The following is a 27,539-nucleotide window of genomic DNA, read 5'->3' as shown; positions in this document are numbered from 1 at the left end:
CATGTCAGTAGAGGCTCAGACACGGTGAGGAAGGGACGTCGCCCCTTGACCGCTGTCTCTCGCTACACCCACTTGTTCACAGTTACTAAATTAACCTAAGAATACGATTGACTGAACGGTGAGAGAGCCTAGAGAAGGAGCGTGACAAGTTGAGGGCGCCACCTGGCGAGTGAAGGTGAGGCGGCGGGTGTGTTACACACCTGGTTCACCTGTGTTTACACCTGCTTGGGGGGCGGCAGGATTACACTCCCACACTCGTAACTCCTCCTGGTGTACCGCTGGTTATCCCGCCGGGTGAGGCCTGCCCCTTGGGCGTCTCCTGTGGCTGTGGTGGTGCAGTGAGGGGCACCACACACCTCTATGGTGGTGCAGTGAGGGGCACCACACACACCTCTGTGGTGGTGCAGTGAGGGGCACCACACACACCTCTGTGGTGGTGCAGTGAGGGGCACCACACACACCTCTGTGGTGGTGCAGTGAGGGACACCACACACACCTCTGTTGTGCTGTGGCTCGTGTGTTGATGTAACTGTGTCCCTCCCCCTAGTGTTGTGGTGTGACTGTATCCTCCCCCTAGTGTTGTGGTGTGACTGTATCCCTCCCCCCAGTGTTGTGGTGTGGCTGTATCCCTCCCCCCAGTGTTGTGGTGTGACTGTATCCTCCCCCCAGTGTTGTGGTGTGACTGTATCCTCCCCCCAGTGTTGTGGTGTGACTGTATCCTCCCCCCAGTGTTGTGGTGTGGCTGTATCCTCCCCCCAGTGTTGTGGTGTGGTTGTATCCTCCCCCCAGTGTTGTGGTGTGGCTGTATCCTCCCCCCAGTGTTGTGGTGTGGCTGTATCCTCCCCCCAGTGTTGTGGTGTGGCTGTACCCTCCCCCCAGTGTTGTGGTGTGGCTGTACCCTCCCCCCAGTGTTGTGGTGTGGCTGTACCCTCCCCCCAGTGTTGTGGTGTGGCTGTACCCTCCCCCCAGTGTTGTGGTGTGGCTGTACCCTCCCCCCAGTGTTGTGGTGTGGCTGTACCCTCCCCCCAGTGTTGTGGTGTGGCTGTACCCTCCCCCCAGTGTTGTGGTGTGGCTGTACCCTCCCCCCAGTGTTGTGGTGTGGCTGTACCCTCCCCCCAGTGTTGTGGTGTGGCTGTACCCTCCCCCCAGTGTTGTGGTGTGGCTGTACCCTCCCCCCAGTGTTGTGGTGTGGCTGTACCCTCCCCCCAGTGTTGTGGTGTGGCTGTACCCTCCCCCCAGTGTTGTGGTGTGGCTGTATCCCTCCCCCCAGTGTTGTGGTGTGGCTGTATCCCTCCCCCCAGTGTTGTGGTGTGGCTGTATCCCTCCCCCCCGGGTTTTTGTGTTGTGGCGGTATCCCTCCCCCCAGTGTTGTGGTGTGGCTGTATCCCTCCCCCCAGTGTTGTGGTGTGGCTGTATCCCTCCCCCCAGTGTTGTGGTGTGGCTGTATCCCTCCCCCCAGTGTTGTGGTGTGGCTGTATCCCTCCCCCCAGTGTTGTGGTGTGGCTGTATCTCTCCCCCCAGTGTTGTGGTGTGGCTGTATCCCTCCCCCCAGTGTTGTGGTGTGGCTGTATCCCTCCCCCCAGTGTTGTGGTGTGGCTGTATCCCTCCCCCCAGTGTTGTGGTGTGGCTGTATCCCTCCCCCCAGTGTTGTGGTGTGGCTGTATCCCTCCCCCCAGTGTTGTGGTGTGGCTGTATCCCTCCCCCCAGTGTTGTGGTGTGGCTGTATCCCTCCCCCCAGTGTTGTGGTGTGGCTGTATCCCTCCCCCCAGTGTTGTGGTGTGGCTGTATCCCTCCCCCCAGTGTTGTGGTGTGGCTGTATCCCTCCCCCCAGTGTTGTGGTGTGGCTGTATCCCTCCCCCCAGTGTTGTGGTGTGGCTGTATCCCTCCCCCCAGTGTTGTGGTGTGGCTGTATCCCTCCCCCCAGTGTTGTGGTGTGGCTGTATCCCTCCCCCCAGTGTTGTGGTGTGGCTGTATCCCTCCCCCCAGTGTTGTGGTGTGGCTGTATCCCTCCCCCCAGTGTTGTGGTGTGGCTGTATCCCTCCCCCCAGTGTTGTGGTGTGGCTGTATCCCTCCCCCCAGTGTTGTGGTGTGGCTGTATCCCTCCCCCCAGTGTTGTGGTGTGGCTGTATCCCTCCCCCCAGTGTTGTGGTGTGGCTGTATCCCTCCCCCCAGTGTTGTGGTGTGGCTGTATCCCTCCCCCCAGTGTTGTGGTGTGGCTGTATCCCTCCCCCCAGTGTTGTGGTGTGGCTGTATCCCTCCCCCCAGTGTTGTGGTGTGGCTGTATCCCTCCCCCCAGTGTTGTGGTGTGGCTGTATCCCTCCCCCCAGTGTTGTGGTGTGGCTGTATCCCTCCCCCCAGTGTTGTGGTGTGGCTGTATCCCTCCCCCCAGTGTTGTGGTGTGGCTGTATCCCTCCCCCCAGTGTTGTGGTGTGGCTGTATCCCTCCCCCCAGTGTTGTGGTGTGGCTGTATCCCTCCCCCCAGTGTTGTGGTGTGGCTGTATCCCTCCCCCCAGTGTTGTGGTGTGGCTGTATCCCTCCCCCCAGTGTTGTGGTGTGGCTGTATCCCTCCCCCCAGTGTTGTGGTGTGGCTGTATCCCTCCCCCCAGTGTTGTGGTGTGGCTGTATCCCTCCCCCCAGTGTTGTGGTGTGGCTGTATCCCTCCCCCCAGTGTTGTGGTGTGGCTGTATCCCTCCCCCCAGTGTTGTGGTGTGGCTGTATCCCTCCCCCCAGTGTTGTGGTGTGGCTGTATCCCTCCCCCCAGTGTTGTGGTGTGGCTGTATCCCTCCCCCCAGTGTTGTGGTGTGGCTGTATCCCTCCCCCCAGTGTTGTGGTGTGGCTGTATCCCTCCCCCCAGTGTTGTGGTGTGGCTGTATCCCTCCCCCCAGTGTTGTGGTGTGGCTGTATCCCTCCCCCCAGTGTTGTGGTGTGGCTGTATCCCTCCCCCCAGTGTTGTGGTGTGGCTGTATCCCTCCCCCCAGTGTTGTGGTGTGGCTGTATCCCTCCCCCCAGTGTTGTGGTGTGGCTGTATCCCTCCCCCCAGTGTTGTGGTGTGGCTGTATCCCTCCCCCCAGTGTTGTGGTGTGGCTGTATCCCTCCCCCCAGTGTTGTGGTGTGGCTGTATCCCTCCCCCCAGTGTTGTGGTGTGGCTGTATCCCTCCCCCCAGTGTTGTGGTGTGGCTGTATCCCTCCCCCCAGTGTTGTGGTGTGGCTGTATCCCTCCCCCCAGTGTTGTGGTGTGGCTGTATCCCTCCCCCCAGTGTTGTGGTGTGGCTGTATCCCTCCCCCCAGTGTTGTGGTGTGGCTGTATCCCTCCCCCCAGTGTTGTGGTGTGGCTGTATCCCTCCCCCCAGTGTTGTGGTGTGGCTGTATCCCTCCCCCCAGTGTTGTGGTGTGGCTGTATCCCTCCCCCCAGTGTTGTGGTGTGGCTGTATCCCTCCCCCCAGTGTTGTGGTGTGGCTGTATCCCTCCCCCCAGTGTTGTGGTGTGGCTGTATCCCTCCCCCCAGTGTTGTGGTGTGGCTGTATCCCTCCCCCCAGTGTTGTGGTGTGGCTGTATCCCTCCCCCCAGTGTTGTGGTGTGGCTGTATCCCTCCCCCCAGTGTTGTGGTGTGGCTGTATCCCTCCCCCCAGTGTTGTGGTGTGGCTGTATCCCTCCCCCCAGTGTTGTGGTGTGGCTGTATCCCTCCCCCCAGTGTTGTGGTGTGGCTGTATCCCTCCCCCCAGTGTTGTGGTGTGACTGTATTCCCCCCCCCCCCCCCCCAAAGTTGTGGTGTGACTGTGCTCCCCCTCCCCGCTCCCTAGTGTGTGTTGAATTTCCATTGCCATGTACAAAATAAGTTTCTAAAATGGGAGGCATTCTTTCCAATATCAGATCATTCAATATATACGCAGTGTGTTAGGCCCAGGCTAGCATTCTGGTACAATATCTGAAAACCAGAAAATTTGGAAGTTCAGGAAGTGCTTAGTCTCAATCATTTTGTCATTTTAATGCTTCTGTGAAGTACTGATGCTGTTTGATAGTTACTACAGGTATTCTTTAGTTTCAATTTAATTTTTCTTTGTACACACAGTACAAGTAGGCCTATCATTTCTTTATATAGTACGAGCAAGTACAGTGTTATAATTACTGTACATTGTACCTTTAAATCAACTTTTTTGTATTGAGTATTTTGAACATAGTTCATTAATTCAGTAGGTGTAACATTGTTCATTAATTCAGTTGGTGTAGCGATGACATGCTTCTTTTTATGGATTAACAGCCACAGGTGCACATTGGTATTCTGCTTGTTGAGTTAGGCAATGCAGTTTTAGTACTCATTGACTCGCCCTAACATAAAGTTCTGCTGTATATTGACAACTTAAAATTTTTGTTAAAAAATGTGTACTGTAATATATTACACAAGTATGTGATATGCAAATATATGTAAAATTTTACAGCCAATATCATTTTGAGGATCAGTAGAGTAATGCATGATGAGCTTGTGTACAGTAACATGTACAGTACCTGTATGCTATGAGATAAATTGTCTTATTTTCTACTGTACATCAGATGTAAGCAAGGTAATGTAATTTTATATTGACACTCACTCTCACTGTACTGTATACTATACACCATACCAAATAACTTTAATATTATGAGTTGAAGATTTGTTTTTTATGCCCTCCCTTCTTATATAAGGGAAATTACCAACAGTCTTTGTTGGTAAGTCTATCATTCTTTGAGAGGAAATGTGATACATTGCTCAAAGTGAAGTATATCTTGGTGACTAATCTGCAATACCTATGTTGAACTTTATGGTCAGACACCATTTCTCAGGTGTCGGTGTTCTCAAGAACCAGGAATATCTATGTACAGTAGTAGGAATGTGGCTTGTTGTATTTACAGTATAATAAGAGAGGTTTTTTATGCATTGACTAACTTTTAACTTGTTTAGTGGTTGGGGTTAACTCAGCACAAATGCCAGGCACTAATTTTGCTATGATTTTGCACAGCTTATCTATTTAACTTTGAGTTCACCGTTTCAGCTGTAACCCTTGAAGACGACTTTTGGGCATGACCTTGACATCACAGAATTCTTAAATCTTGGTTGTAAGCAAAGTCTTGTCATCTATGATGGCAACATGACATAAAGGAGGCGAGCAGCATCTGAATGCATTGGAGAATCTCCACCATGCACCGACGCTGCACTAGTGTTACTTGATGAAGGTACAGTGAAATGTGATTATATTAATGTGTCGATCCATTGAACTTGGTTAGATTATGGGGGAAGGGCCATCCTTTTTATTGACATAATGCTCCTTCTAATGTCCATCGTTTCATTTTGTTCTCGACCATAATTCCAAAAATTAATTAAGCCTGTCATAAATTTTATACAAAATTAGATTGTCAGTATAACAAATATTATATATTATGCCTCACATTTATTATATAAATACATTTTCTAGAAAGATAGGGATGCCTAATTTCCTTCAAGCACTTTTTTTGTGTGTAATTTTCTACATTTTCGATCTATCTCTAAACCCCAAGCTCCTTTCACCTCGGTGAGCTTTCTGGGAGCTGCAGAAAAGGGCTTTTGATTTTTGTTATTTTATCATTGTTAATTATGTCTACATCACTGATTATCCTTTTTGATATACCATATATAAATGTTGTTTGATATGAAATTTTTTTGTACATCTTTCCAGGTTAAAATGCCTTTCAAGTTGCGGCTAAAGAAAACGAGGCAATATAATGTGTTGTCACGCAACGTACTTGTCATCAGCGTAGAGTTATTGGACAAGACCACCTTAGAATGTACGCTTTCAGCTGACTCAACAGGACAGGACTGTCTTCACAATGTTTGTCAGAGGCTCTCCCTTCACCAGGTACTAGTCCTTACTAACTAGCATCACACTTGTCAAATAAAATCCCATGTATAGAAAGTCTCTAAATGCTGTTGTTGTAAATTAATGTTGGTTATAAATACTGTACCTGTATATATATTTTAAATACCTGGGATTGCCAAAAATGAGGTACTGTATTTTTGTAATCAAAGATGATAGTAACTTCTGTTAGGGAAGGAAGGTGGCTGGTGCAATGAAAAACTATAGTTAGAAATGTGAGATAGGAATAGGTGCATCTAGAGGTCTGCTTGAATGAGTGGTAGTCCCATCTTTTATGTATGGTTGTGAGGCAATGCTGAGGTAAGAATGTGAATAAACTCCAGTTAGAGTAGAGGAAATGGACAATCTGAGAAGCATAATAATGAAAATATCAGAGATATGGAATGCAAAAAGACAATAAACTGTAAGAATGAGGTTATTATCCAAAGATGGTTTGGACATGCTAATTGAAAGATGATACATTTGTAAAGTGTGTGTATTAAAATGAATTTTAGGATTTGGAGTGAGTGTGGACAACTCTTCGGATATTGTAAAGGACAAGGCTGATTGGAAGCATTTCATAAGAAGGGCATAAATGTATTTGTATTTAATGTTTATGACAATTTGGGGTCGTAGTGTACACCTGGTCATGTGAAACATTAGGGTGCTGCTGTGGAATACTGCTCAAATGTGGTGTTGTATGTATCAGTGATGCTGTATGTTGCTTTGTCACTGATTCATTATATCATTCACAACATACTGTATCTTAAATTTATCATTTAATACCTAACTTACTTTTACTTTGTCACTTGCCTTTCATTTCTGTTTTAATGTATTTCAAATATTTTTTTTTTGTGTAATGTTTTATCACTATTTGATTTTGTATTTCATTTCAGCCTGAATTTTTTGGCCTTCGTTACATGAGCAAAAAGCCATATCCAAAAGTACGATGGGTAGAATTGGATCGACCTTTAAAGAAGCAGCTAGACAAGTATGCTCAGTCTCCAGCTCTGGCTCTTGCTGTCCTGTATTATATCCATGATGTGTCCCTGTTGCAAGATGATGTTACCAGGTGAGTTTTGTGTGTGTGTGTTCCAACAAAGTTTTGGAATATTTTGCTGTATAGGTCTTAAGACGGTAGCTTGAAACATGACAAACCAGAACACGTTAGGAAATGTCTTGAATTAGGTTAAATACAACATTTTTTTGCAACATTTTAGTGTTTCTAAATTACCTACAGTATTTTGTATTCAATGTAGTTGTATGAATAATATTCATTAAATGAGGATATTGTGTTTGTATGCAGTAATTTTACCCTCTAGGACAAGTCAATTTCATTTGCTTGGGTGTTTCAGTTCCACAGGGAATGTTCACTTGTCAGTCTTCCCCACAGACAGTAATGTTCAGCAAAATAAGGTGTTATATCAAGACAGTTTTTGGACAAGCTTTGGAAAACGTATAATTTTGTGATGTTTCATAGATTGCTCAAGCCCTTTTGTGTGTGTGGTGAATATGCACTGAACTGTGGCCAGGAGATGGTTGCTAGATGACACTGGATGCACTTGATACGACAATTAACTGTGCCTATTCTTCTGGCTAACATATGTAATTAGCCTCATTATACATGAATCTACATATTCTATATACTGTACTGTGTTGTCATTGCTATGTTACGTGAAATAATTGAGGGCAAGCTTTTACTGTAATTATTACTTGGTTTTCCTTGCACTATGAATTTATATAGAAAATATGCAACAAAAAAAATTATATTTGAAATTGAATTGCTAATAGTGTACAGTATATATTTTTGCAAAGTACTTTATTTTTCAAAACCATTGATCAAACTGAAAATAGAAGACAAATTATTCATTGAAGAAGCCCGTGTGAAATATGATTAATATTAGCATCCAGTGACCTAAAGCATACAAGGATTTTGTTGTTTTTCTTGTTCCAGATCGCACTACTTTCTGCAAGTTAAGCAAGATGTGTTGGAGGGCAAACTTCGGTGCAATCATGAGCAGGCTGTCCTCCTCGCCTCGTACAGCCTTCAGGGTTAGTTATTCACACATGTTTTGATTTCTTAAGTGACTCCTTTTCCATCACTTTCATCTATTCTTTTACTTTCTGCCTACTGATGGCTTCATATTTAAATTTTTGAATAAACTGGTTTGAGGGTATAGAGAATGTTTGGGTGGAGGGATATGCAGTGTGTGTGTTTTTTGTAGTAAAATTTTAGTGAGTGCAGGATATTTGTTTATTTCTGATACTTTTATCCATGAATATGAACCTTATGAAGTTGGTATGGTGTATAATCTTTGCAAAAGCTGTTTAGTTCACTTTTATGTACTAAATTGCTCTACAATAGCACTTTAAACTTTCTAAAAAAAAAAAAAATTTTTTTTTTTTTTTCAGCAGTTACAACTTTAAACTTTTATAAGCATGGATACTTGGAAAGGCTGAAATTAAGCTTAGCAATTCACTTCACAATATACAGTACAGCTCGAGAAAGTAAGATTTACATTTTACATTGGCTAAAATAACAGATGGAATAACGACTTTGGCAGAAAAGGCAGGTTTAGAGTAAACAAACTGTAGCAACATGTGCAGATTTTTGTGTTGGCAATGAAATCATTGCTGTATTTTCTCCCGTAGTGATGCTTTTATGCAAGATTAAGGCCACTACATAATTTCCTGAGCTATATCATTTCTTGGTACCCATGTATCATCTTCCTGCTGGCCCAGCTCTGCTTCCCATAGCTGGTAATTGATTCATAATTTCAATCTCAAACAGCGGAGTTTGGAGACCACCAGCCAGATCGCCATACTGCAGAGTACCTCAAGGATTTTATGCTCTTTCCTAAGGTAAGGCTTTTCTTAATTTTTGTGATGGTTAATGTATGGATAATGTACAGTGTATTGTGAGCAAATGATAGTACTGTATACTGTCTAATTTTTTTTATAGACCCAAATAATCATTTCAAAATTTGTATTCTTCCATACAAGATAACACTGCTCAATCATGTGACCCCCACACTTTTAGAATTAGTACTTCATTATTCTTTTAATAAATAATTAAATTTTACTTTTTAAATTTTTTAAATTTTTACTTTTTAAATTTTCTGAATATGTAATTTTTTTTAACAGCACTTGTGCTGTCTTAGTCTTTTATCATTCATAGGTACTGGAATGAATATAATAGTCTTAAATATATCAATTTCAGCTTAGCATGGATAATAATTGTTTGTTGTACTTGTGGAGCAGCAGGTGGGAAATGATGGGGAGGTGGCAGCTCTACTGGAAGCTGTGGTGTGGCAGTATTCCTCCCTACAGGGCCTGGCACAGGCCTTGGCCGAGACTTACTACATTCTAGAGGCTCAACGCCTTGATGGGTATGGACAGGAAACATTCATGGCCAGAGTAGGTTCCTCTCTAGATCTTGGTGTTGTGATTTTCATACCATGTCTACAGTTATATTTTCTTTATTTTTAATATTGAATTGATATTCGGTAGAATGGCCTGATTAGCAAATAGTTATCATAAATCTTGGCTATAACAAATAAATGTCTTTAATCCTTCATTCACCATTTAAATGTCATTAATCGTTATTTTGATAAATGTGGTGTTATTGTATGTAGGATGAGCGAGGCAGCGAGGTTTATCTTGGCACATCTCTCATGGGCATTGATGTTAGACCTGCAGCTGGCCACACCCACATTTTTTATAGGTAAGGCCACTTACATTTTGTTACTACACGTAGATGTAGATGTGCTATTTATTTTTAAATATAGTATCTCTGGTTTCATGTAATTTGGTTGATGTACCAGTCTTTGAAAACAAAAAAAATTATTAACTTTCATAAAAATTGTCATCCACCGTTCATAGAAATAAACATTTCATTTACTTGAGCTCCAAGAGACTCGAACTGCGAACCTCTTTATTTGCTCCCTCCTTGAATACAAGTACAGTATTTTCTTAATTTCCTGACTCATTTGTGTTACTAGCTTTCACTATGTCCTCCATCTGGGACTACTCTCTCCATCATCTACAGTATTTTCCCCACTTTATCTATTTCCGGTTATTGGAAGTGGATAATCGGAAATTTGTAGGTAATCATAAAAAATAGGGTTCTACAGTATCATATGCATTTTTTCTTAGAAGTGTGTTATTAATTTTGAAAAAATTTCTTTTGGGATAATTTTCACCTAGGTGAGCCACAAAGACCTCTGTTGTTAATAACTTAATGCCCAAGTTGGTAATACTTCAAATTGTTACTGTATTTACATTGCTGGTTTCATATCACTATTTATTGCAGATGGAATGACATAACAAATTTAGTCAACAATAAACGCAACTTTGGTATTGAATGTCAACGAACAGATGAAACTGTCCACTTCACCTTTGATGAGCCAGATGCAGCCAAATATGTATGGAAGATGTGTGTTAAACAGGTAAGCCCCATTACTACAAGTAATGCACAGTTTTCAGGATGTTAGTAAATCAAATTTTGTTTATATACAATAATTTTATTTAATTTTTATCTTGTACAGTATCATTTCAGTATGTCTTAACATAAATAGGTTTCTAGGTTGATTGAAAAACATCTGTTGTCGATCAGATGTCTTGGGGATTACATTATAATACATTACAAAAGTTTTAGTTCTTCTAGTCAACCTCAAATAAATGAGATTTGGAGAAATCTTCCAATTAAACCAAGGTGGAAGAGCCCTAGTTAGAAGGATAGAAGTCCCAAACTAGAAAATAGTTGTGGAATAGGCAGTTATATTCAATGAAACATGTCAGAATGAAAACCTTCTGCCAGTATAAACTAGTATTTGATGTAGTGAATCTGACACTCGGCTACTGACATGACTATGCTTGTACATACCATAAAATCTGTAAGATGCCAATAGAAGCTAGTTTTTTAAGTACCTTAATATTCAGTGATTATTTATTATGCCAGATATTTTTAGTGCTCCTATTGTACTCCTAACAAAGTGATGCTGGTTTCACCATCATTGACTAATTCTAATGTTCTGCAGCACACATTTTATAAAAGGAACCAGGAGGTGCTGGAGGGAAGCAACAGCACAGACACCCGCAGCTTGGCCATCCCTGACTTGCAGAGTTCCGTCATGACTGCGCAGCTTCATCATCTTGGTGCTACACATGATATGGTTGGTAACACTATCTTTTTATGTACCATAATTCATGGCTTACTTGCACTAGCTTTCATTGATAATCCAGAGATATGCTACTAAAGTGGTCCCAGAGCTAAGAAATATGAGTTATGAGGAAAGGCAAAATGAAGTACAGATATCTCATTTCATTGGAACTCAGAGTTAAGGGATGGTATTTTACCACATACAAAATTCACAGTTAAATTGGTTGGGAAGACAAGTAGAGAATATTTGTAATGGGTACACGAACAAGGAAACCTCAGTGAAAAATAAGTATTAAATGAGCTACAGACATGAAAAACAAAAAAAGTACCAAGTACTGAACAAATGTTCAGCAGTAGAGGCAAACTCTAAAAACAGTTTCATATGTAGAAACTATATACAATCCTATGGCATTGGAGGGAATACTCTTAACTGAATTAGATCCTTATTGGAAGATAGGAAATATTAGCCAGGTTAAGTAAGAGTGGAGGAATGTCACTAGTTATATGTCCCAGGAGTCTGTTTTGTGGCCTTTGTTGTTTGTGATAATTCAGCAGGATTTTTGATACAGTATGTAAATGCCCTAGATGTTGGGGTGGAGTAATATTGGCAAGTTTGTTGATACCATGAAAGTGGGTGAATAGTAAATGCTAATGACATGGCAGAACTCCAGAAAGGCGATATCACATTGCAGAATTGGCAGAAAAGTGGCATGCAATTCAGTACTTATACAGTAAGTGCAAAGTTGTAAACCTGGGAAGTGAAAGATTGACTTCATCTACCAGATGAATGACAGATTTGGGCAAATTGTTCCTTAATTAAGATGCTTTGAGGATCATGATTAGCAGTGACTAGAGTCCTAGGTAGCAGGATTTTAATTCACTTAACAAAGTTATTACAGTAAAATATTTAAATTTATAGCCAGGATTGTCAACAATAAATGCAAAAATTTTGCCCTTTAATTATATCATCATATTTGGCCCATATGAAGTACTCCTTAGACTACAACATCCAATTCTAGTTGTTTAGAATGGACGTAGATGTCTTTGAGAAAATTCAGCATAGGATGACCATAAGACTCCAAGTATTTGGGGTCATCCATACAATAGAGCACCTGAATCTATGTTTACATACATAGCTGCATTCCTGAGAATGAGCGCATTTTTGAAATGCTGCAAGAGCAGCTGCATTATGGTAGAACATATATTGGAGAAGTAAAATTATTTTTGGGAGTACAGAGTGAAGAAATGGACCCAATAAAAGATGATTGTCCTGAGGTTTTTTTTTTTTTTTTTTTTTTTTTTTTTTTTAGTGGGGATGTGAAAGCTAGCGGTGATCTTAGCCTTACTTGATTAATCAACTTAATATATAGCAATACAAAGAATTTCCTCTTTATTTTAAAGTTGCAAGTGTATAAGAGTGGATTTAGGGGTTAAACACGATTGATTGCTTCCCAACTTGCATGGAAATTATTATATTACAAAGGGAAGAGGTACGTGATCTTAACCTATACTCTATACTGTATATATTAACTACTGAATTTCCTTTATGAAGGTGGACAGTCGTGGTGGGCTGGGAGAGATGACACTAAGGAGTTCTGGTGATCCAGCTCTGGCTTCCTTCACAACCACACTACCACAGTTTGACATGTCTTACATACAGCAGGTTAGTTCTTCTTCCTTGGTTCATACTGTGATCAACTTGTTTGAAAAAGATAGCACTTTGAAATTGTATTTTATTAGTGGTAAACTTGTCTGAACATGTATCTCATGTTTCATGTTCATGTTCATATATCTCAAACATGAACATGAACATGTATCATGTTTTCAACTTGCCGTAATTCAAGTGTGTACCGTTGTCCATTTTACGCACTCCCACTTTGGCTTTTTGTGCATTCAGCCTTTTTTCTCTCTCTTCTTGTGTTGCTGTAGTGATCGAAAGTGATATAGCTTAATGCCAATAATTTATTTTATAATCTGGTCAAGAGTAATTTAATTGTGTAAAAAAGGCACTGTAGAGTATGTAAGAAATGCACCCAAGCTTTTTGCATTCTAACATTTTCATTTCTGTAATCTGTGTTGCACAGTACTCGGGTGATACTGAAGAAATGGTACAACAACCTATCAAGATAGTTAAACATGGGGTATCATCATATTTTAAGTATTTTGAGTGAAAATTTAAATATTTCCTGCAGCATTCTGCCAAAATGTATACTGAAAGTCTAACAATTTCAAGTGAAATGGTTTTGCTAAAGTAACGCCCATATTCTCCAAGAGGAAAATGGTTGCATTTTTGAAGATGAACTGATATAAAGATATTTTCCTGGAAAGACTGGCAGTAATGGGATGAGAACCCCATTTGTGAGTGTTTAAAGGTGCTCTAATATATTGGCACTTTGTGAAAAAGATCACTTGGAAATACACATTTTTAATATTAATTTTCCTCTTGCTAAAGTTGTCTGGTGCTTTTGTTTTCTGCTTTTTCTGATTGTGTATTACAGTATGTCCCAGTATTTGTGTTTTTTTAATATTGAATAAATTTGCTTAAATATTTAATTCCTTTCGGAGAAAACATAATATAATGTTTAATTTGTTTTTTACATGGTCTTAAATTACATAACATTTTTGTGTTTGCTATTTAGCCAGGAGAGACCAGCAGTCACTTGGGTCCTGCAGTAGAGTCTTCCAGTTCACAGATAATGAATGACCCGTCTTATGGGTTGTTGTCACAGTCAGCATTCTCCCTAAATGCCTCCCATCATCCTCAACAGAACCAGGTCAGTTATTTTGATTAGTGTATTCCAGATGATTAAGCAAGACTATGGAATTATGTGAAGTAGTTTGTCAGTTGGTGGTAATGGTAACAAATGCTTGAAGCAAGGAAATAGAATTGGACAAAAGTTACAAAGTCATATTGGAGGAATGTGAATAAACACCAGTATAAGGGATGACAGATCTAAGAAGATTAATTAAGGAAGCACCTGTGTATAAGGAAATCTTGGTTGAAGAGTCTGCATGAGCGTGCCTCCTCAGTAATGAAAGGTGTATACTACTGTGTGTGTGTTACATATACACTTAATGTAACGTGCAGCCATTTTTCTGGAACATGCTGAAATATTGGAAGTGGTTTCATTACTGAAGTATTCAGGTAGTAAATTAGAAAGATTGATATCATGAATGTCTAGGGATATTGAATGTGGAATGTGTTTATTATTTGGATTTTTTAACATTTGAATTCCTTTAGTTATGAAGACAAAGTTCCTGATTTTTCTCCTTCATTGACAGGTTGTCATAGCATCTCACAGTCAAGTTTCTCAGCCTTCCGCCTTGCAGCAGCAGTCTCAACAACAGCAGCGTGATGGAGGTCAGCAAGTGGCTCTCTATTCTTCCAATCTTAGTCTTCCATCAGCTAGAGGGAGCTTTAGACGGTAAGTATTTGGGGTTAGGACAAACTTGCCAACAAAAAATTCCCAGATAGAATTAAGAAATAGCTAGGTGCAATAGCATGTAAAAGGACATTAGCAAAGGGGCTGGTGTTAGAGATGTTGGACTGACTTGAGAATTAAATGTAGAACATAAAGCTGGGCAGTATTACAGTAAAACACTGTATAATATTATTCATTAGAAAGGTGCTGCAGTGAAAGTTCAAAACTATACAGGAATTTAATATTTCAGATATTAGCCAGCAACAGTTAACTTGGGGCTTGAAAAAGTTATTTCATTTATGAAAAAGAAAGCCTGTTTATGTAATTGATAATCCTTAAAAAAGAAAGAATTCAGCAGTAGAATAACCAAACATTTACGAGTCTGTTCTTTAATATAATACATAAAGCCCAATACCAAGTTACTTGGACTAAATGTTTCTCGGCTATAGGATATCATATATATATAATGCTGTATATAATGCTAAAAGTGTTAACACTTTTGCTGGGTTGGCGGTGACACGCCACACACCCCAAGGTCAGCCGAGCGTTTCCCGTGAGCGAGCACCCGCACTAAAATGTTTATGCTTTTCATTTTTCTCCACCTACACTTTTGTGCTACATTGTTCATTTTAGTATCAAATAGTTCAAAATAGAATTCTCTAAAGGAATATACTTTATGCATATAAGGTCAAAATGCCTGATGTGCCACCCGCAGCAAACCCGAAAATTGTCAGAGCGATACCTGTGAGCGAGCACCCATCCGCACTCCCACAATACCCGGATTAAAAAATTTGTACTGTACTCTTTTTCAGGTTTGTCACAATTTTTGTGCTACATCGTTCAGTTTGGTATCAAATTGTTTGCAATATAATGCTGTAAAGTGATATTTGCATATAAGAACATGCATCTCACTTTTCTATATTTTTGATGAACATACTATAACTTTCCCTTCAAACGTGTTTCTTTCACTGCATGGATTGGCTCTGTTCTTGATTAGTATCCATCTGAAAGTCAAATTGCAGTGTTTATAAACCCCGCAACAACAAATACCCGAGATAAAATAACCGGAATGGGGAAATCTTTCGACTCGCGAGGAGGCCGTGGCTGTCACAAGCGAGGTCAAGTGGTCTTTCCATGCAGAGTATGCCATGAAAACTGTTTAAAATCCATGTTTTGTTAGTACAGTATAATGAAAAGGCAAAAAAAAAAAAATAAAGTTTTGAGCACTTCTCTGATATAAAAGTAGCCCAGTTCTGCAGCACTTGGCCACAAATGCTCTACTCCCATAGAATATCATCATAAACACACTTGATAAACTTATTCAAATTTGTATTTTAGCTGCAAAATTCAAGCAAAAATGATATTGCTTAATTTTTCCTGGTTTGATTTAATATTTCGTTATTGGGCCCCCTCAAAAAATTTACGAAGCTTATAAATTGACACTAGTTTGTGAATGTGTATAAATTTTGTAGTGTTATGATGTACAGAATAACCTAACCTGTCTTAATTTTTGTCAAAAAGCTTATCAATAGGATTATCCTAGAGAGGTGTGGCATTAAAGGAATTCTTGGAGGGTCAGTTGAATATCACAGGGAAGAGGTTGAAGGAGGAATAGTAGCAGTTAACTTAAGATTATCCATGCAGCTTATAGGTAAAAAAGAACTTTGGGGATTTTACTTCTTGACCAACTGCAACAAACTAGCGTTACATTTGTTCAAATCACTCTTTATCTGAAGACAAAGCAGATTTAGCAGACACACTGTCTGCTCTAGTAACTTGTAACCTAAAGGCACACCCACCTAATTTCCAGATGTATTATTGTTTACCTGCAACAGGAGCCTTCTGCCTCAGTACCGGCCAGCACCAGATTACGAGACTGCGTTGATACAGAAGTATGGACCAGGGGTAAATCCTGCTAATGTAAGAGCCACTATGCTGTATTCTTCTCAGCCAGAGATATCCAACAGTCATGTCATGGAAGGAAATGCACATGAATGTAAGTGGAACGTAAAGCACTTTTGTTAGTATCATCGTTAATGCGATTATCACCTTTATAGCTATTAGAATCTGCACTGTTCTTTTTTTTTTTTAAATAAAAAAATAAATTGACATAATATAAAAGTATTGTAACGGGATGTGAGGAATTGTTATGCAGTAAATTATAATATGTTGTTGAATATGACCGAAAAAGACACATGTATTCAACAACAAATGTTTACAAGAAAGACTGCTACCAAAATATACTAGTATAAATTATAATACTGTATGTTTGAGATGTAGATATGTGCCAAGTTGACATTATTGAAGAAACTGGTTTGTGTGTAAGTGCTTAATAAAATGTGAGAACCCTTGCAGTCAAGATATTACCAAGAGTAAAGCATGGTATGGAGTGTAAGGCAAAGTGGTACTTACCTTTTTTTTATGGTGAAACTTGATTTTGTTCATGGTTTCCTTTTCTGTTTCAAGCCTGTAATACCAGGGTTAAGGAAACTGTAATATGTAATATTATGTAATAACAGCAGTTGCCAGTGTGGACATGAGTTTGCCAAGCTGGTATAGATATATAGATGCAATTTAAATAAATTGCATGAATTAATGGGCTTTAAAATTTGTAGAACAAAATACACTAAATGGAATTGGAAAAAGTGTGACATTTTATATTCAAATTAAAGTGTTTACTTTTTCCCCTATGCAAAAAGTACAAATTGTCAAACTATTTTTTAGCAAGTAGTGGTAAAATAAGTGTTTAAACAGTATCGCAGCCAGCCGGAGGAGTTAGCAGCTACAGTCACTATAAGGGCTACACGGACTTGTCCATACATCCTGACCCAGCCATACCCCAGCTGAGCCGATCAGCTGGAATACTCATGCCTGGTCCTCTGCACAATACATACAGGTGAGAACACACACTACACTTAAGTCTTCACTTGTCTTTTATGGGAAAGGAAGACATTTGTGTAAGGAGATTTGCTAGTGAAGGTGGAAACATTTCCTTAATAAAACTGGGGGAAGAGTAAGGAAGCCTCTGAGAGGAATGAGTGCAAAGGGCATTAGTGACTATTTTTTGATCTGATGCCATTTTACACAAGGACAAAATTACCAGGTATTTTGCAAAGTGCAATGAACGTGATGTAGCCGTATTTAAAAAAATGCATATATAATTGTAAGGCAACACTTTTATTAGTTGCTTTAATATTCTACAAATATTTAAGAGCTGGATCTCTGAGAAAGAGGGAAATATTTCTTAATCCCTTTGGTAGGAAGGAAAACTTGCAAAAAATTCTGTTAAATGGGTTAATTGTAGTGGGTGGTATAACATTATTATTATTATTATTATTATTATTATTATTATTCATGTTGGAAAATGGTTTTTTTTCATAAGTCTGTGAAAACGGTAAATGGTAACCCAATAAATTTGGCCACATGTGCTGGAAAAAGAATTCTATTATCTTTGGCACAAATATAAAGGAATGAATAACTTACTAAAACTGTTAGAATATTGGCAATATGTTAACCAGTGTTAATTTTTTGTGTTGCAGTAATTGTAAATAAATAGTAGTGATGAAATAGAAAATAACTTATATATACCATATACAATTATTTATGGTTGAATTGTCAAAACATTCATACACGCACTCAGACCCATCTGGACAATACTGTAGCTGCATAATTGCATTCTGAGAACAAGTTTGCGCTCATGCCAAAAATTATGGCAAGAAGTGTTTTTTTTTATATTTGTAGTTACATAGGGATGATATACAGGTATTTAAATATTCAGTGGTACAGTTTTATAGAATGAAGTGGTGTTGCACCAGACCCCCATAAGCACATAGTTATAAAAAGAACGATTGACTTGCATGACAAGTGAGATGCATCATTGGTGGCATAAAACACAATGAATTGTTTTCAGAAATAAGTTTTTACAGTAATATTGTATTGTGTAGTAGTCCAGAGTTAGCCACAGGAGCTGGGGAGGTGTTAGAAGGTGGGTCACTGTGCGGTGATGCAGGGAGAGACCAAGAGCACGAGCTTCTTCACGTCTACAAGCCACCACCTCCATACCCCTACAATAAGCCGTCCAGTAACAGCACGCCAGACCTGGCCACAATCAACCAGGTATGGCCATTCATCTTGCTCCGTACTTATTCATAATAAATATATCCTTTATATGTATTATTATAATCCTTTATATATCCTTCATGAAATTCAGGAAAATATAACAAAAAAATTATTTTTAGTATATTTTATTTTATTTAGCTAATTATATTTATATTTCTAGGGTGGAAATATGAGCCCAGATTTGGCTTCCAGACGTCGAGCACTCTTGACAGCTTCCTTAGGATGTCTTGGGTCACCTGATCTCTCACGCACCTATGAAAATTTAGCAGACTTGAGTGAAGCTGTTGAGAGTCTTCGTAATGATTTAACAAGAACAACAGAAACGGGCAACACAATTTATCAGTCTCTTCATTCATTTAGTCACAATTACTCTTGTAATGACCTTGATGCAATTTATCAACTTAGTGATGGACGAGTTGCTGTCGGAGCAAATCTTAATCTTAATCCAGTGTTTACTAATGACCAGTCTTCCCAACCGTCTCAGCAAAAGCAACAGGGTGCTACACCTCAGTATACTGCTCCTCCACATTATAATTCACAATTTACAGCACAGTACACAGATCCTCAGTACCCTAGTGGAGCGGTACAAGGCTCACAAGAGCCTATTTATCAAAATATTGCTGCCCTCAGAACTGATGAATCTCGTGAACGCACTCGTTCAGCTCCAGAAATTGATAATAACGCAATGAATGTAGTTGGAGCAGCACAAGGAAATCACTTAATTGGTCAGTTAGGAAGTGAGGATGTGCAAGGAGGAAGGAGCAGGGCACTCTCGCAGCCAGTTAGACAGTCTGCAATAGACCCCCAAATTTATATTGAAAACCGTTTGGGAGAGCAACAGCGAGGACCTATTGAGGCAATTAACACTGCCATGGGGCAGATACCTGTATTCAGTGCACAACAAGAACTTCGTCATAACCATCACCACCATTTACAGTTACAGCAACAAATGCAAGCTTTATCCTTGCAGCAGCAACAGCAATTACAACAACAGTTACAGCTGCAGCAGCAGAAAGAACAGCAACTTCAGCAACAGATGCAGATGCAACAAAAGAAAGAACAGCAACAACTTCAGCAGCTCCAAGCTCAGCAGCAACAGAGTGCTCAGATTCTTAGTCAGAGCAGTCACCATCACTTGCAACAGCAACAAATGCAACACCAAATGAATCAGCAAAGACAGCAACAGGTACAGGAACAACAACGTCAACAAATTCAGGAACAACATAGACAGCAAGACCAGCAAAGGCAACAACAGGCACAGGAACAACAAAGACAACAGGCACAGGAACAAAGACAACAGCAAATTCAGGAACAGAGACAGCAGCAACATCAAAAGCAACTGCAGCAGCAGATGCAACAACAACAACAACAACAGGCATCCCAAAAGTTGGCACAGCAGCAACAGTTAAGACAACAGTCCCAAGCAGTGGGAGTAACACAGCAGGTAAAGCAACAATCTACACATCAGCGGGAAACAGGTGGGGACACCAGTGCTATTAAAAACTCTCCAAGAAAAAAATGGGGAGCACCACCTTCTGGTTCATTGTTGTTAGCAGGTCAGTCTGAGTCTGTTCTTCCATCATCTGTGTCTGCCCAGGACACTCCTACAGTGCATAATGCAGGCTTGACAAAGACACGAGAAGCAACTGCAGATTCTCTAGCAGCACACGACGCAAGCCAGTCAAAAACACGAGAGGCATCTACAGATTTCCTCACAGTTCGGGACACTACACATTTAAGGACTCAAGAAACGTCAACAGATTCTCACACTGTGCGTGACCTGGGACAAGTTCCCATGAGAGAGGCTGTGGTTGCTGATGATGTGATTGGAAGCATTGATAATCTACAGGGAGCAGGGACATCTAACGGGGGAACTCCGGATGTGCTGAGAGGAGCAACACTTTCTAAAGCAGGACCAAAAGATCCAAGGGTAAGGCACTGGTTTTGATAAGTTTTTTCTTAACAGCATAATAAGGCACTTTTAACATTTAGTATTGTAGGTTTTAAAATGGTAATACAGTATAGTACTGTACTGTATTGGAACAAATCCACAAGTGCCGTGATGAGGATTCGAATCTACGTCAGAGAGCATCCCAGACGCTGCCTTAATCGACCGAGCTACGACATGGGCAAAAGAATTGCAACCAGAAGTTCTACTGAAATTGCTTGGATCCTGCCGCCTCTCTGAAACACAAACCGAGGCACAGTAATAAGTGTTGCTGTACAGTATTAGAATTTGATTTCTTTGTCTTGCCAGTCAGAATCAAAATCCCCTATCATGGCAGGTATTTATGAATACATAAAGGGTCCCGGTAGTAGTTGGGTTCATTCTCGACTCTCAATTTTGAATGGCAGGTTTGAATTTTAAGTGGGACAGAAATGGTTGGGTGTATTTCCTACCACCTAATGCCTCTGTCCACCTAGCAGTAAATAGGTACCTAGGAGTTACTCAGCTTGTTGTGGGGTTGGATCCTGGATCCTCACAAAAGCCTTTGTGTTTTCAAACAAGTACAGTAATACCTTCCTGTAAATTAAATATGTACTTTCTATTATGAATTACCTGTTAAGATTTTCAAAAGTATTCATACCTAAACCTATAGATTGTAATTTTTGGTAGTACAGTATATACTGTATACAGAAATGTTTTTTTTTATTGCAGTCTCTTCAGCTGGAGGCAAAATTACTGAGTGGTGATATTCTACAGGAGTTTGAGCTTATTCCACGTATGAAACCAAATGCAGACTTCACCACGGCCACTAAACCAGACAATATTCCACGTAACCGCTACAAGGATATTGTTCCATATGAAGAGAACCGAGTAAAGATTACTCCCACCAAGGACAACAAATATGGCTACATTAATGCCTCCCATATCACTGTAAGTGCAATTGACCACCTGATTATACACCATGTTCCAATAGTACAAGTACAGTATATATAATCTGGGGAAATTCATAATACCATAAGTGTATTTGAAAATATTTTAAGAAAAATGTATTTTATTTGTCAATCGGGAGTCAGTTATTGCAATTTATTTGTTGAATTTTTTTTAATAATATAAATGATCAACTTTTATCAATTTTATCCTATTCCAAAGCAAGATGATTTGCATATACACACACATGAATGTGTATAAGAATAAGCTTGAATAAAATCATACATATTCTCCATCTCCAAAACACACCAGAGAATGTAAACAATTAGAGGTGGAAAAAATCACTAAATGCCTAACAAGAACCTCAATTGATTTGCTGTAACTTCTATTTTTTCCCCTGATATTCTGGTGGCAAAATGAATAAATTAGATCACTGCTCTCAAATTTGTTTTCTAAAATACTGTACATTCCCAAAATTGTTGTTAAAATTTATAATGCTTCATGAGATGGCATCAATATATGCTCGTGAGATAACTTTGGTCTTCAATTTGTAGGCAAGTGTTGGAGAGAGCCAGCGGTTCTACATCTGCTGCCAAGGCCCTCTTGCCAACACAGTTGCACACTTCTGGCAATGTGTGTGGGAGGCAGATGTATATCTGGTGGTTATGTTGACTTCCGTTACTGGTGACACAGCTACCAGCAAGAGTTTTCCTTATTGGCCACAAACAGATAACACAAGTGTTGAATGTGGACAGGTAGGTCTGGTTGAGGGTGAAATTTGTACCAGCAACTTGAATGTGTATTAGTAGGTATAATTTTAACCTATCCTTCTAAAATGATAGTGCTTATAGCAACTATTTGGCAGAATGTACCAATATGTACTGTTGGTCCCCCCAAAAGTTTGTATTTTGTACTATTAATGGAATACTGTAGTCCAAGATAAAAAGCGGAAAACTAAAATATTCATAGGCCTTATATAGTGCACATATGTATTAAGCCTAAGATAGCATTTATTAGGCCTGGGATTACTTGGATAGGTTAGGTTCTTTAGTTATATTTCAAATTTTCTAGAATGCCATTTGGACTAATTCAGTAATACAAAATGTGATTTTTTGGGAGGTTCAACAGTACATACTGGTATGTTTGACCAAATAGTTGCTATTAGTACTATCATTTGAGGAGGATAGGCTGTCTTTATAGGTAGACACTATCAGCAATGCGTGGTCGGGTACAGCTAGTAATCAAGTAAAGGAGCTTCTGCATATTAGTTTAAAAAGGCCTCACAACTCCCACTCTGAGGGGTCGGAAAAAGGGCAAGAGCTGACAGAAAAGACAAAGGCAGTTCTGTGTTAAAATAGACACTGTCACATTAACTTTTTCTTAATGGCACTACGGGCTCACCATAGCCCGTGCTACTTGGAACTTTGTTCCAGGTAGCGAATCTCTAACAACAACACAACAACTTTTTCTTATTATTTCAATGTCTACTTGCATCTTCATATTCACCCTAACTTCTTGAGTTACAAGAGTTTTGGGTGGATAGTAAATTTCAAGAGTTATCACTTTACAGTGCGCTCTTCCAATGGTTCTTCAGGAATGTTGGCTGGAATCAACTCCTAATTAGTTCAATAGTTCTAGATATCTTTGGAGTTTAGGCTCCACCAAGGGTTTCTCTAGCATGTGCTTAGTGTAGGAATCCTCTGCCAGCTCGTGGGATGGGAATATCACATCCTTCATCAATCGGTGAACTGGTCTTGGCCATCATCTCTTGTTCAAGTTTATATCAATGTCAAGGAGCTAACAGAGTTCCAATTTTAGATAGTTTTGGTTTAATTCTTATTTCCTCCAAGATAGCCTTCCCGGTTTGGTGCCTTCTTTTGATAATTACTTACTTACTTATTTCCTCCAAGGCATATTACTCTAGATCCAATCTACTATATATAAACACATTTTAAGTATTACAGTAATTTTAATTTAAATGGACAATTTAAAAGATTAAAGTGAAATTATTAATGGAGAATGCTTTTGAAAGGATTAGATTTTTTATTTGAGTATGTGTGTGCATGAAAGCTTGCAGTATTACAATGAAAGGTAGCAAAAGGAAGGAAGACCACATAAGAGGGGTTGAATATTCAAGAAAATGACTATGTCCGTGACCAGGAGTAATAAGTGACAGGATGTGGAAGTTCACCTGATGAGACCTTAGTGTGACCAATAGACATAAAGCATTCAGGAAGTGTTTAACACTTTGTATTAGCTATTTTCTCTGTGTGAATTAAGGAAGGATGGATACTGTGAATTACTATATTATTATTTTATTGGCATGTTGTTTTGTGCAAGCTAGGCTGTCTTATGAATGTAAATGTTCATTTTTTTTTAGCCCATGTTTTCACAAGTACATGAATATTATTATATAAAGAGCTTAGTGCACAATAACTCTGTATCCCAGTGTATTATTTATATTGTCAGGCTTTCTAGTCAAATTGTTGGTTTACTTGTAGTATCGAGTGATGAGGAAGCATAGCACGGTGAGTGGATCCCACGTTACCAGTCGGCTGCAGGTAGTTCACGTCCCTGCACGTAAGACGCGCACTATTTGGCACTTGCAGTTTACAGATTGGGCTGATCATGGATGTCCAGAAGATATTTTGGGATACATCAGTGAGTAATAACTACACTTTGTAAAATAAATACCATGTGACCCAAAACTTTATAGTCGTAAAAAAAAAAAAAAGTGAGTGAATGGTTGTTAAATAGTTCACTGCTGAAGGTAACATAAGGTAAAGGAACAAAAAGTTCTTGGTGGAATGTGGAATGGTCTTTCCACAGTTTTCCCTAATGCCTTTGATCTAGTCATTTAAGAACAGTTTGAAGAGCTTAATTTTAAAATCATATTGGTATTTTGCCTTCTCAACGGTTATACTGATTTTCAATTATGCACCCCATACCCATCCCTTGGGCAGTAGTGGAAAAAGTTGAAGCACATAAGGGGCTCGAGAACTGAACCGTGAAGTTCATTTAGTTAAGCATGTAACAATCTTGTGAAGCTAGTTACAATTTAATATATAGGTTGATAGTATTTTATATATCACAAGCAGTTCAAGAAGTGGCCCACTAGTCTGTACAGATCAATTTATATCTATGGTTAGCAGTCAGTTGCTAATAATGCTCTACACCCATCCATTGGGGTGGCAGCTGTGGAAAATAGTCAAGTGCTTGCACTATCTACAGTAGTTTATTCATTATATTATGCACTTAAATTATTTTTTAATGTAGGTTACTGTACATTAAAATTAATGAAATGAGAAAGTGAACGGTAGTAAAATGAGTAAAAAGGCATATGAAAGATTTATTTGATCAGAAACGTTAAACGTATCGAGTACATACAAACTTGGAAGTAAAAAGTTTCTTAAATAAAAAACAGGTGGGAAAATTAAAGCATTGGGGAACTTAACTGGTGATGTGGCAACTAAAGTACATGGACAGTTGTAATAATATTGCTGGTGCAATAATGGAAGATAAAATGCCAGAATTCTAGTAGACTAGGCATGTGCCTTTATGGAGATCAGCTGTAATGTGGGATGTTTAGCAGGCTGCTTTATTTAATGGACAAATTATTAAACTAGTTGAAAAAATTACCCCTTAGGGCATGACTATAAAAGTCTGTTTGCATCTCTAAGCCCAAGTATTCAAATATTTTCATTGCTGTTAAAATACCATAAGGGTGTGAATTTGATAAGTAATGGGAATAAATGGATCATGTACATTTTGATGCATATAGATACAGTTCTTTTCTATTAGAAAATGGAGATTGTTGTTTCATGATCTTCTCGAGACGAAGACTGTTGAAAGTAAATGTTGCCAAACATAGTTATGGTGGTGGAGTGAGAAGGGAACTGTGTGAGAGAAATTAGTGCAAATGGTAAAGTGCTAGAAACTGTTGATCAATTTAATGTCTAGGATTTGTGATTGGTGAAAGATAAAGTTATGAGAGCAAAGATGAGGAAAGTGTCTGGTGCAGCGCATGTGACCAGAGGGCTGCTTTGAAGAAGTAGTATTGTCTATTTTCATGTTTAGCTACAAGGTGCTGGTTTACAGAATTACAACAGCAAAAAAAAAAAAAGAATTTTTGTGGTGCTAGATATATTGATTGAGGAATGAATGAAAATGTCATGGGAATATTTGTTGTGCAATTGCAAGTAAACTAACATGAAAAGCGTATGAAGATGATTTTATCGTGAACAAATAGCTGATAAGACTGGTGAATAGTGAGTATTAATGAATTTGAGGGGGAGAGGAAGGGTAGATTTAGTCTTGTGAATTGTTAGTGCTGCAGGTGCTGGTTCTGTGCTGCCCTGCGGTGTAAGGTATGGTGAAATAATGGGTGTAAATTTTTAAATACTAAATTTTTTCCTATAATACTGCAGTACCCTATTTTCTTGGGATTGTTGCCTCCCCTTCATGAAAGTGGAAAATGGTTTAATGATGATACATGGAAGAATACTAGTTCTATTTGTTCCACAGGTTTTCTGGAAGAGCTATCCACCCTGCGAAGGTATACTTATCAAGAGGTTAGAGGTGTTGGACGTAATCGCAATACCCCTGTTCTGGTTCACTGTTCAGCAGGTGTGGGTCGCTCTGGTGTCACCATATTGTGTGACCTTCTTTTAGAGGCCACAGATCACAATCTACCTTTGGATCCCCCAAAGGTCCTCCTTCACCTGAGGCAGCAGAGGATGGTGCTCGTTCAGACCATTGCCCAATACAAGTTCGTGTATCAGGTCCTCCTAGCTTATCTGAATCGAGCCAGACTTATTTAGTTACGACAGACTATTGAAGTTGCATTTCAGTGATTGTTATGAACCTTGTTTCATATTGCTAAAGCTGCTTTTGTTTCAGAGACCCATATGCCTGAGTGTTGTGTAAGCCATATGACTGTGTATTAATCTGAAGACACTTTTGTTATTAATATATAGACACCTCTACTGGTCCTTTTAAAGTCAGATATTTTAATCCCAGTTAATGAAAATGTCATAAAAAGGGCAAATACATGACCATGTTGGTTATTATATGAATCTATGTAACTTAAAGTATTCAATACTCAAAATTTGGTAAGTATCAAGGAACTAATAAGCCACAAAATTTTTTTGACACAAGTCTTGTTTCTAAAAATATTTAGTAAAAGACTAGTGATGTGTGCTTCTGTGTGTGAGAAGTTGCCCCAGTTGGGTGTGTATTAGTGGAAAGTGAAATATTTTTTAAATTATAGAAAACAAATTGTGAAATTATGCCAAATAGTTGTATAACATTTTTATTATTGACAGTGTTCAATAAATGTAATAGTTTTTTATATGTAATTTTTATTGTGATTGTGAAGTACAAATATCCTTTGAAATGTGGTTGAAAATGCTCGTGATATGGATTAACCAAACTTGGCTGCTTAGCCTTTCAGGCCACATTATTCTCCCTTTTACAGCAATCTAGATGTATGCTAAACACTTACATTTGTTGCCAAAGTATATTTTGGTAAAATAAAGAGATTACTGTTGAGCTAAAACTAAAAATGCATTTTACTTCCTCCTCTATTCACATTATTTTTGTTAAATGGAACAGTGGCTATGGAAATGGTATCCTATATGTAGCATATAGTGTAAAGTATGCAGCATAGTTTTTATATACATATATAATAAAATATATATTTTATTATTTATGTTGTATTTAGCATGCAGCACGCTATATATAGCACACTGTATACAGCATATATATGCATGCTGTGTGTGTGTAATATATAATATATAATATATATATATATATATATATATATATATTAGTATATAGCATGCTGTGTATAGCGTGATGCATACTGTTGCATAAAACATGCTACGTATAGCATGATGCATGCTACATACAGCATGCTGCATACTACATGCTTTTTTAATATAATTTGTTATAATTCTTCATGCAGTATATAGTATGCTGCCTACTGTGCTGAATGGAGCATACAGTATATAGCATGCTGTATGCCACATACTGTGTGCTATTTGTATAATTATATATTTTTTCCATACTGCAGTATACTGTATTATTTTATACAGTATACT

General features: G+C 39.2%; 1 protein-coding gene across 3 annotated transcripts; it reads left to right on the top strand.

Annotated features, from left to right (window-relative positions):
- Pez (protein tyrosine phosphatase non-receptor pez) lies at positions 1-27,002 on the top strand. Of its 3 annotated transcripts, none has more exons than XM_045742512.2 (21): positions 1-175; positions 5,025-5,205; positions 5,685-5,864; positions 6,758-6,933; positions 7,816-7,913; positions 8,653-8,723; positions 9,123-9,278; positions 9,497-9,585; positions 10,174-10,309; positions 10,901-11,035; positions 12,575-12,685; positions 13,662-13,796; positions 14,305-14,447; positions 16,280-16,440; positions 17,199-17,340; positions 18,392-18,560; positions 18,724-20,493; positions 21,223-21,441; positions 21,993-22,193; positions 23,940-24,099; positions 25,963-27,002. In XM_045742512.2, exons 2-21 carry the CDS (start codon positions 5,200-5,202, stop codon positions 26,256-26,258), a joined length of 4,554 nt encoding a protein of 1,517 aa, XP_045598468.1. In that variant the 5' UTR covers positions 1-175; positions 5,025-5,199; the 3' UTR covers positions 26,259-27,002. The 3 variants fall into 3 exon arrangements, with proteins under 3 accessions (XP_045598468.1, XP_045598465.1, XP_045598467.1); XM_045742509.2 differs by having other exon boundaries at positions 18,389-18,560; XM_045742511.2 differs by having other exon boundaries at positions 171-294; positions 18,389-18,560.
- Positions 27,003-27,539: the final 537 nt, after the last annotated feature.

Source organism: Procambarus clarkii, chromosome 11 (genome assembly GCF_040958095.1).
Source record: "Procambarus clarkii isolate CNS0578487 chromosome 11, FALCON_Pclarkii_2.0, whole genome shotgun sequence".
In the NCBI taxonomy this organism is placed as follows: domain Eukaryota; kingdom Metazoa; phylum Arthropoda; class Malacostraca; order Decapoda; family Cambaridae; genus Procambarus; species Procambarus clarkii.
This window is presented reverse-complemented; position numbering and strand designations above follow the sequence as displayed.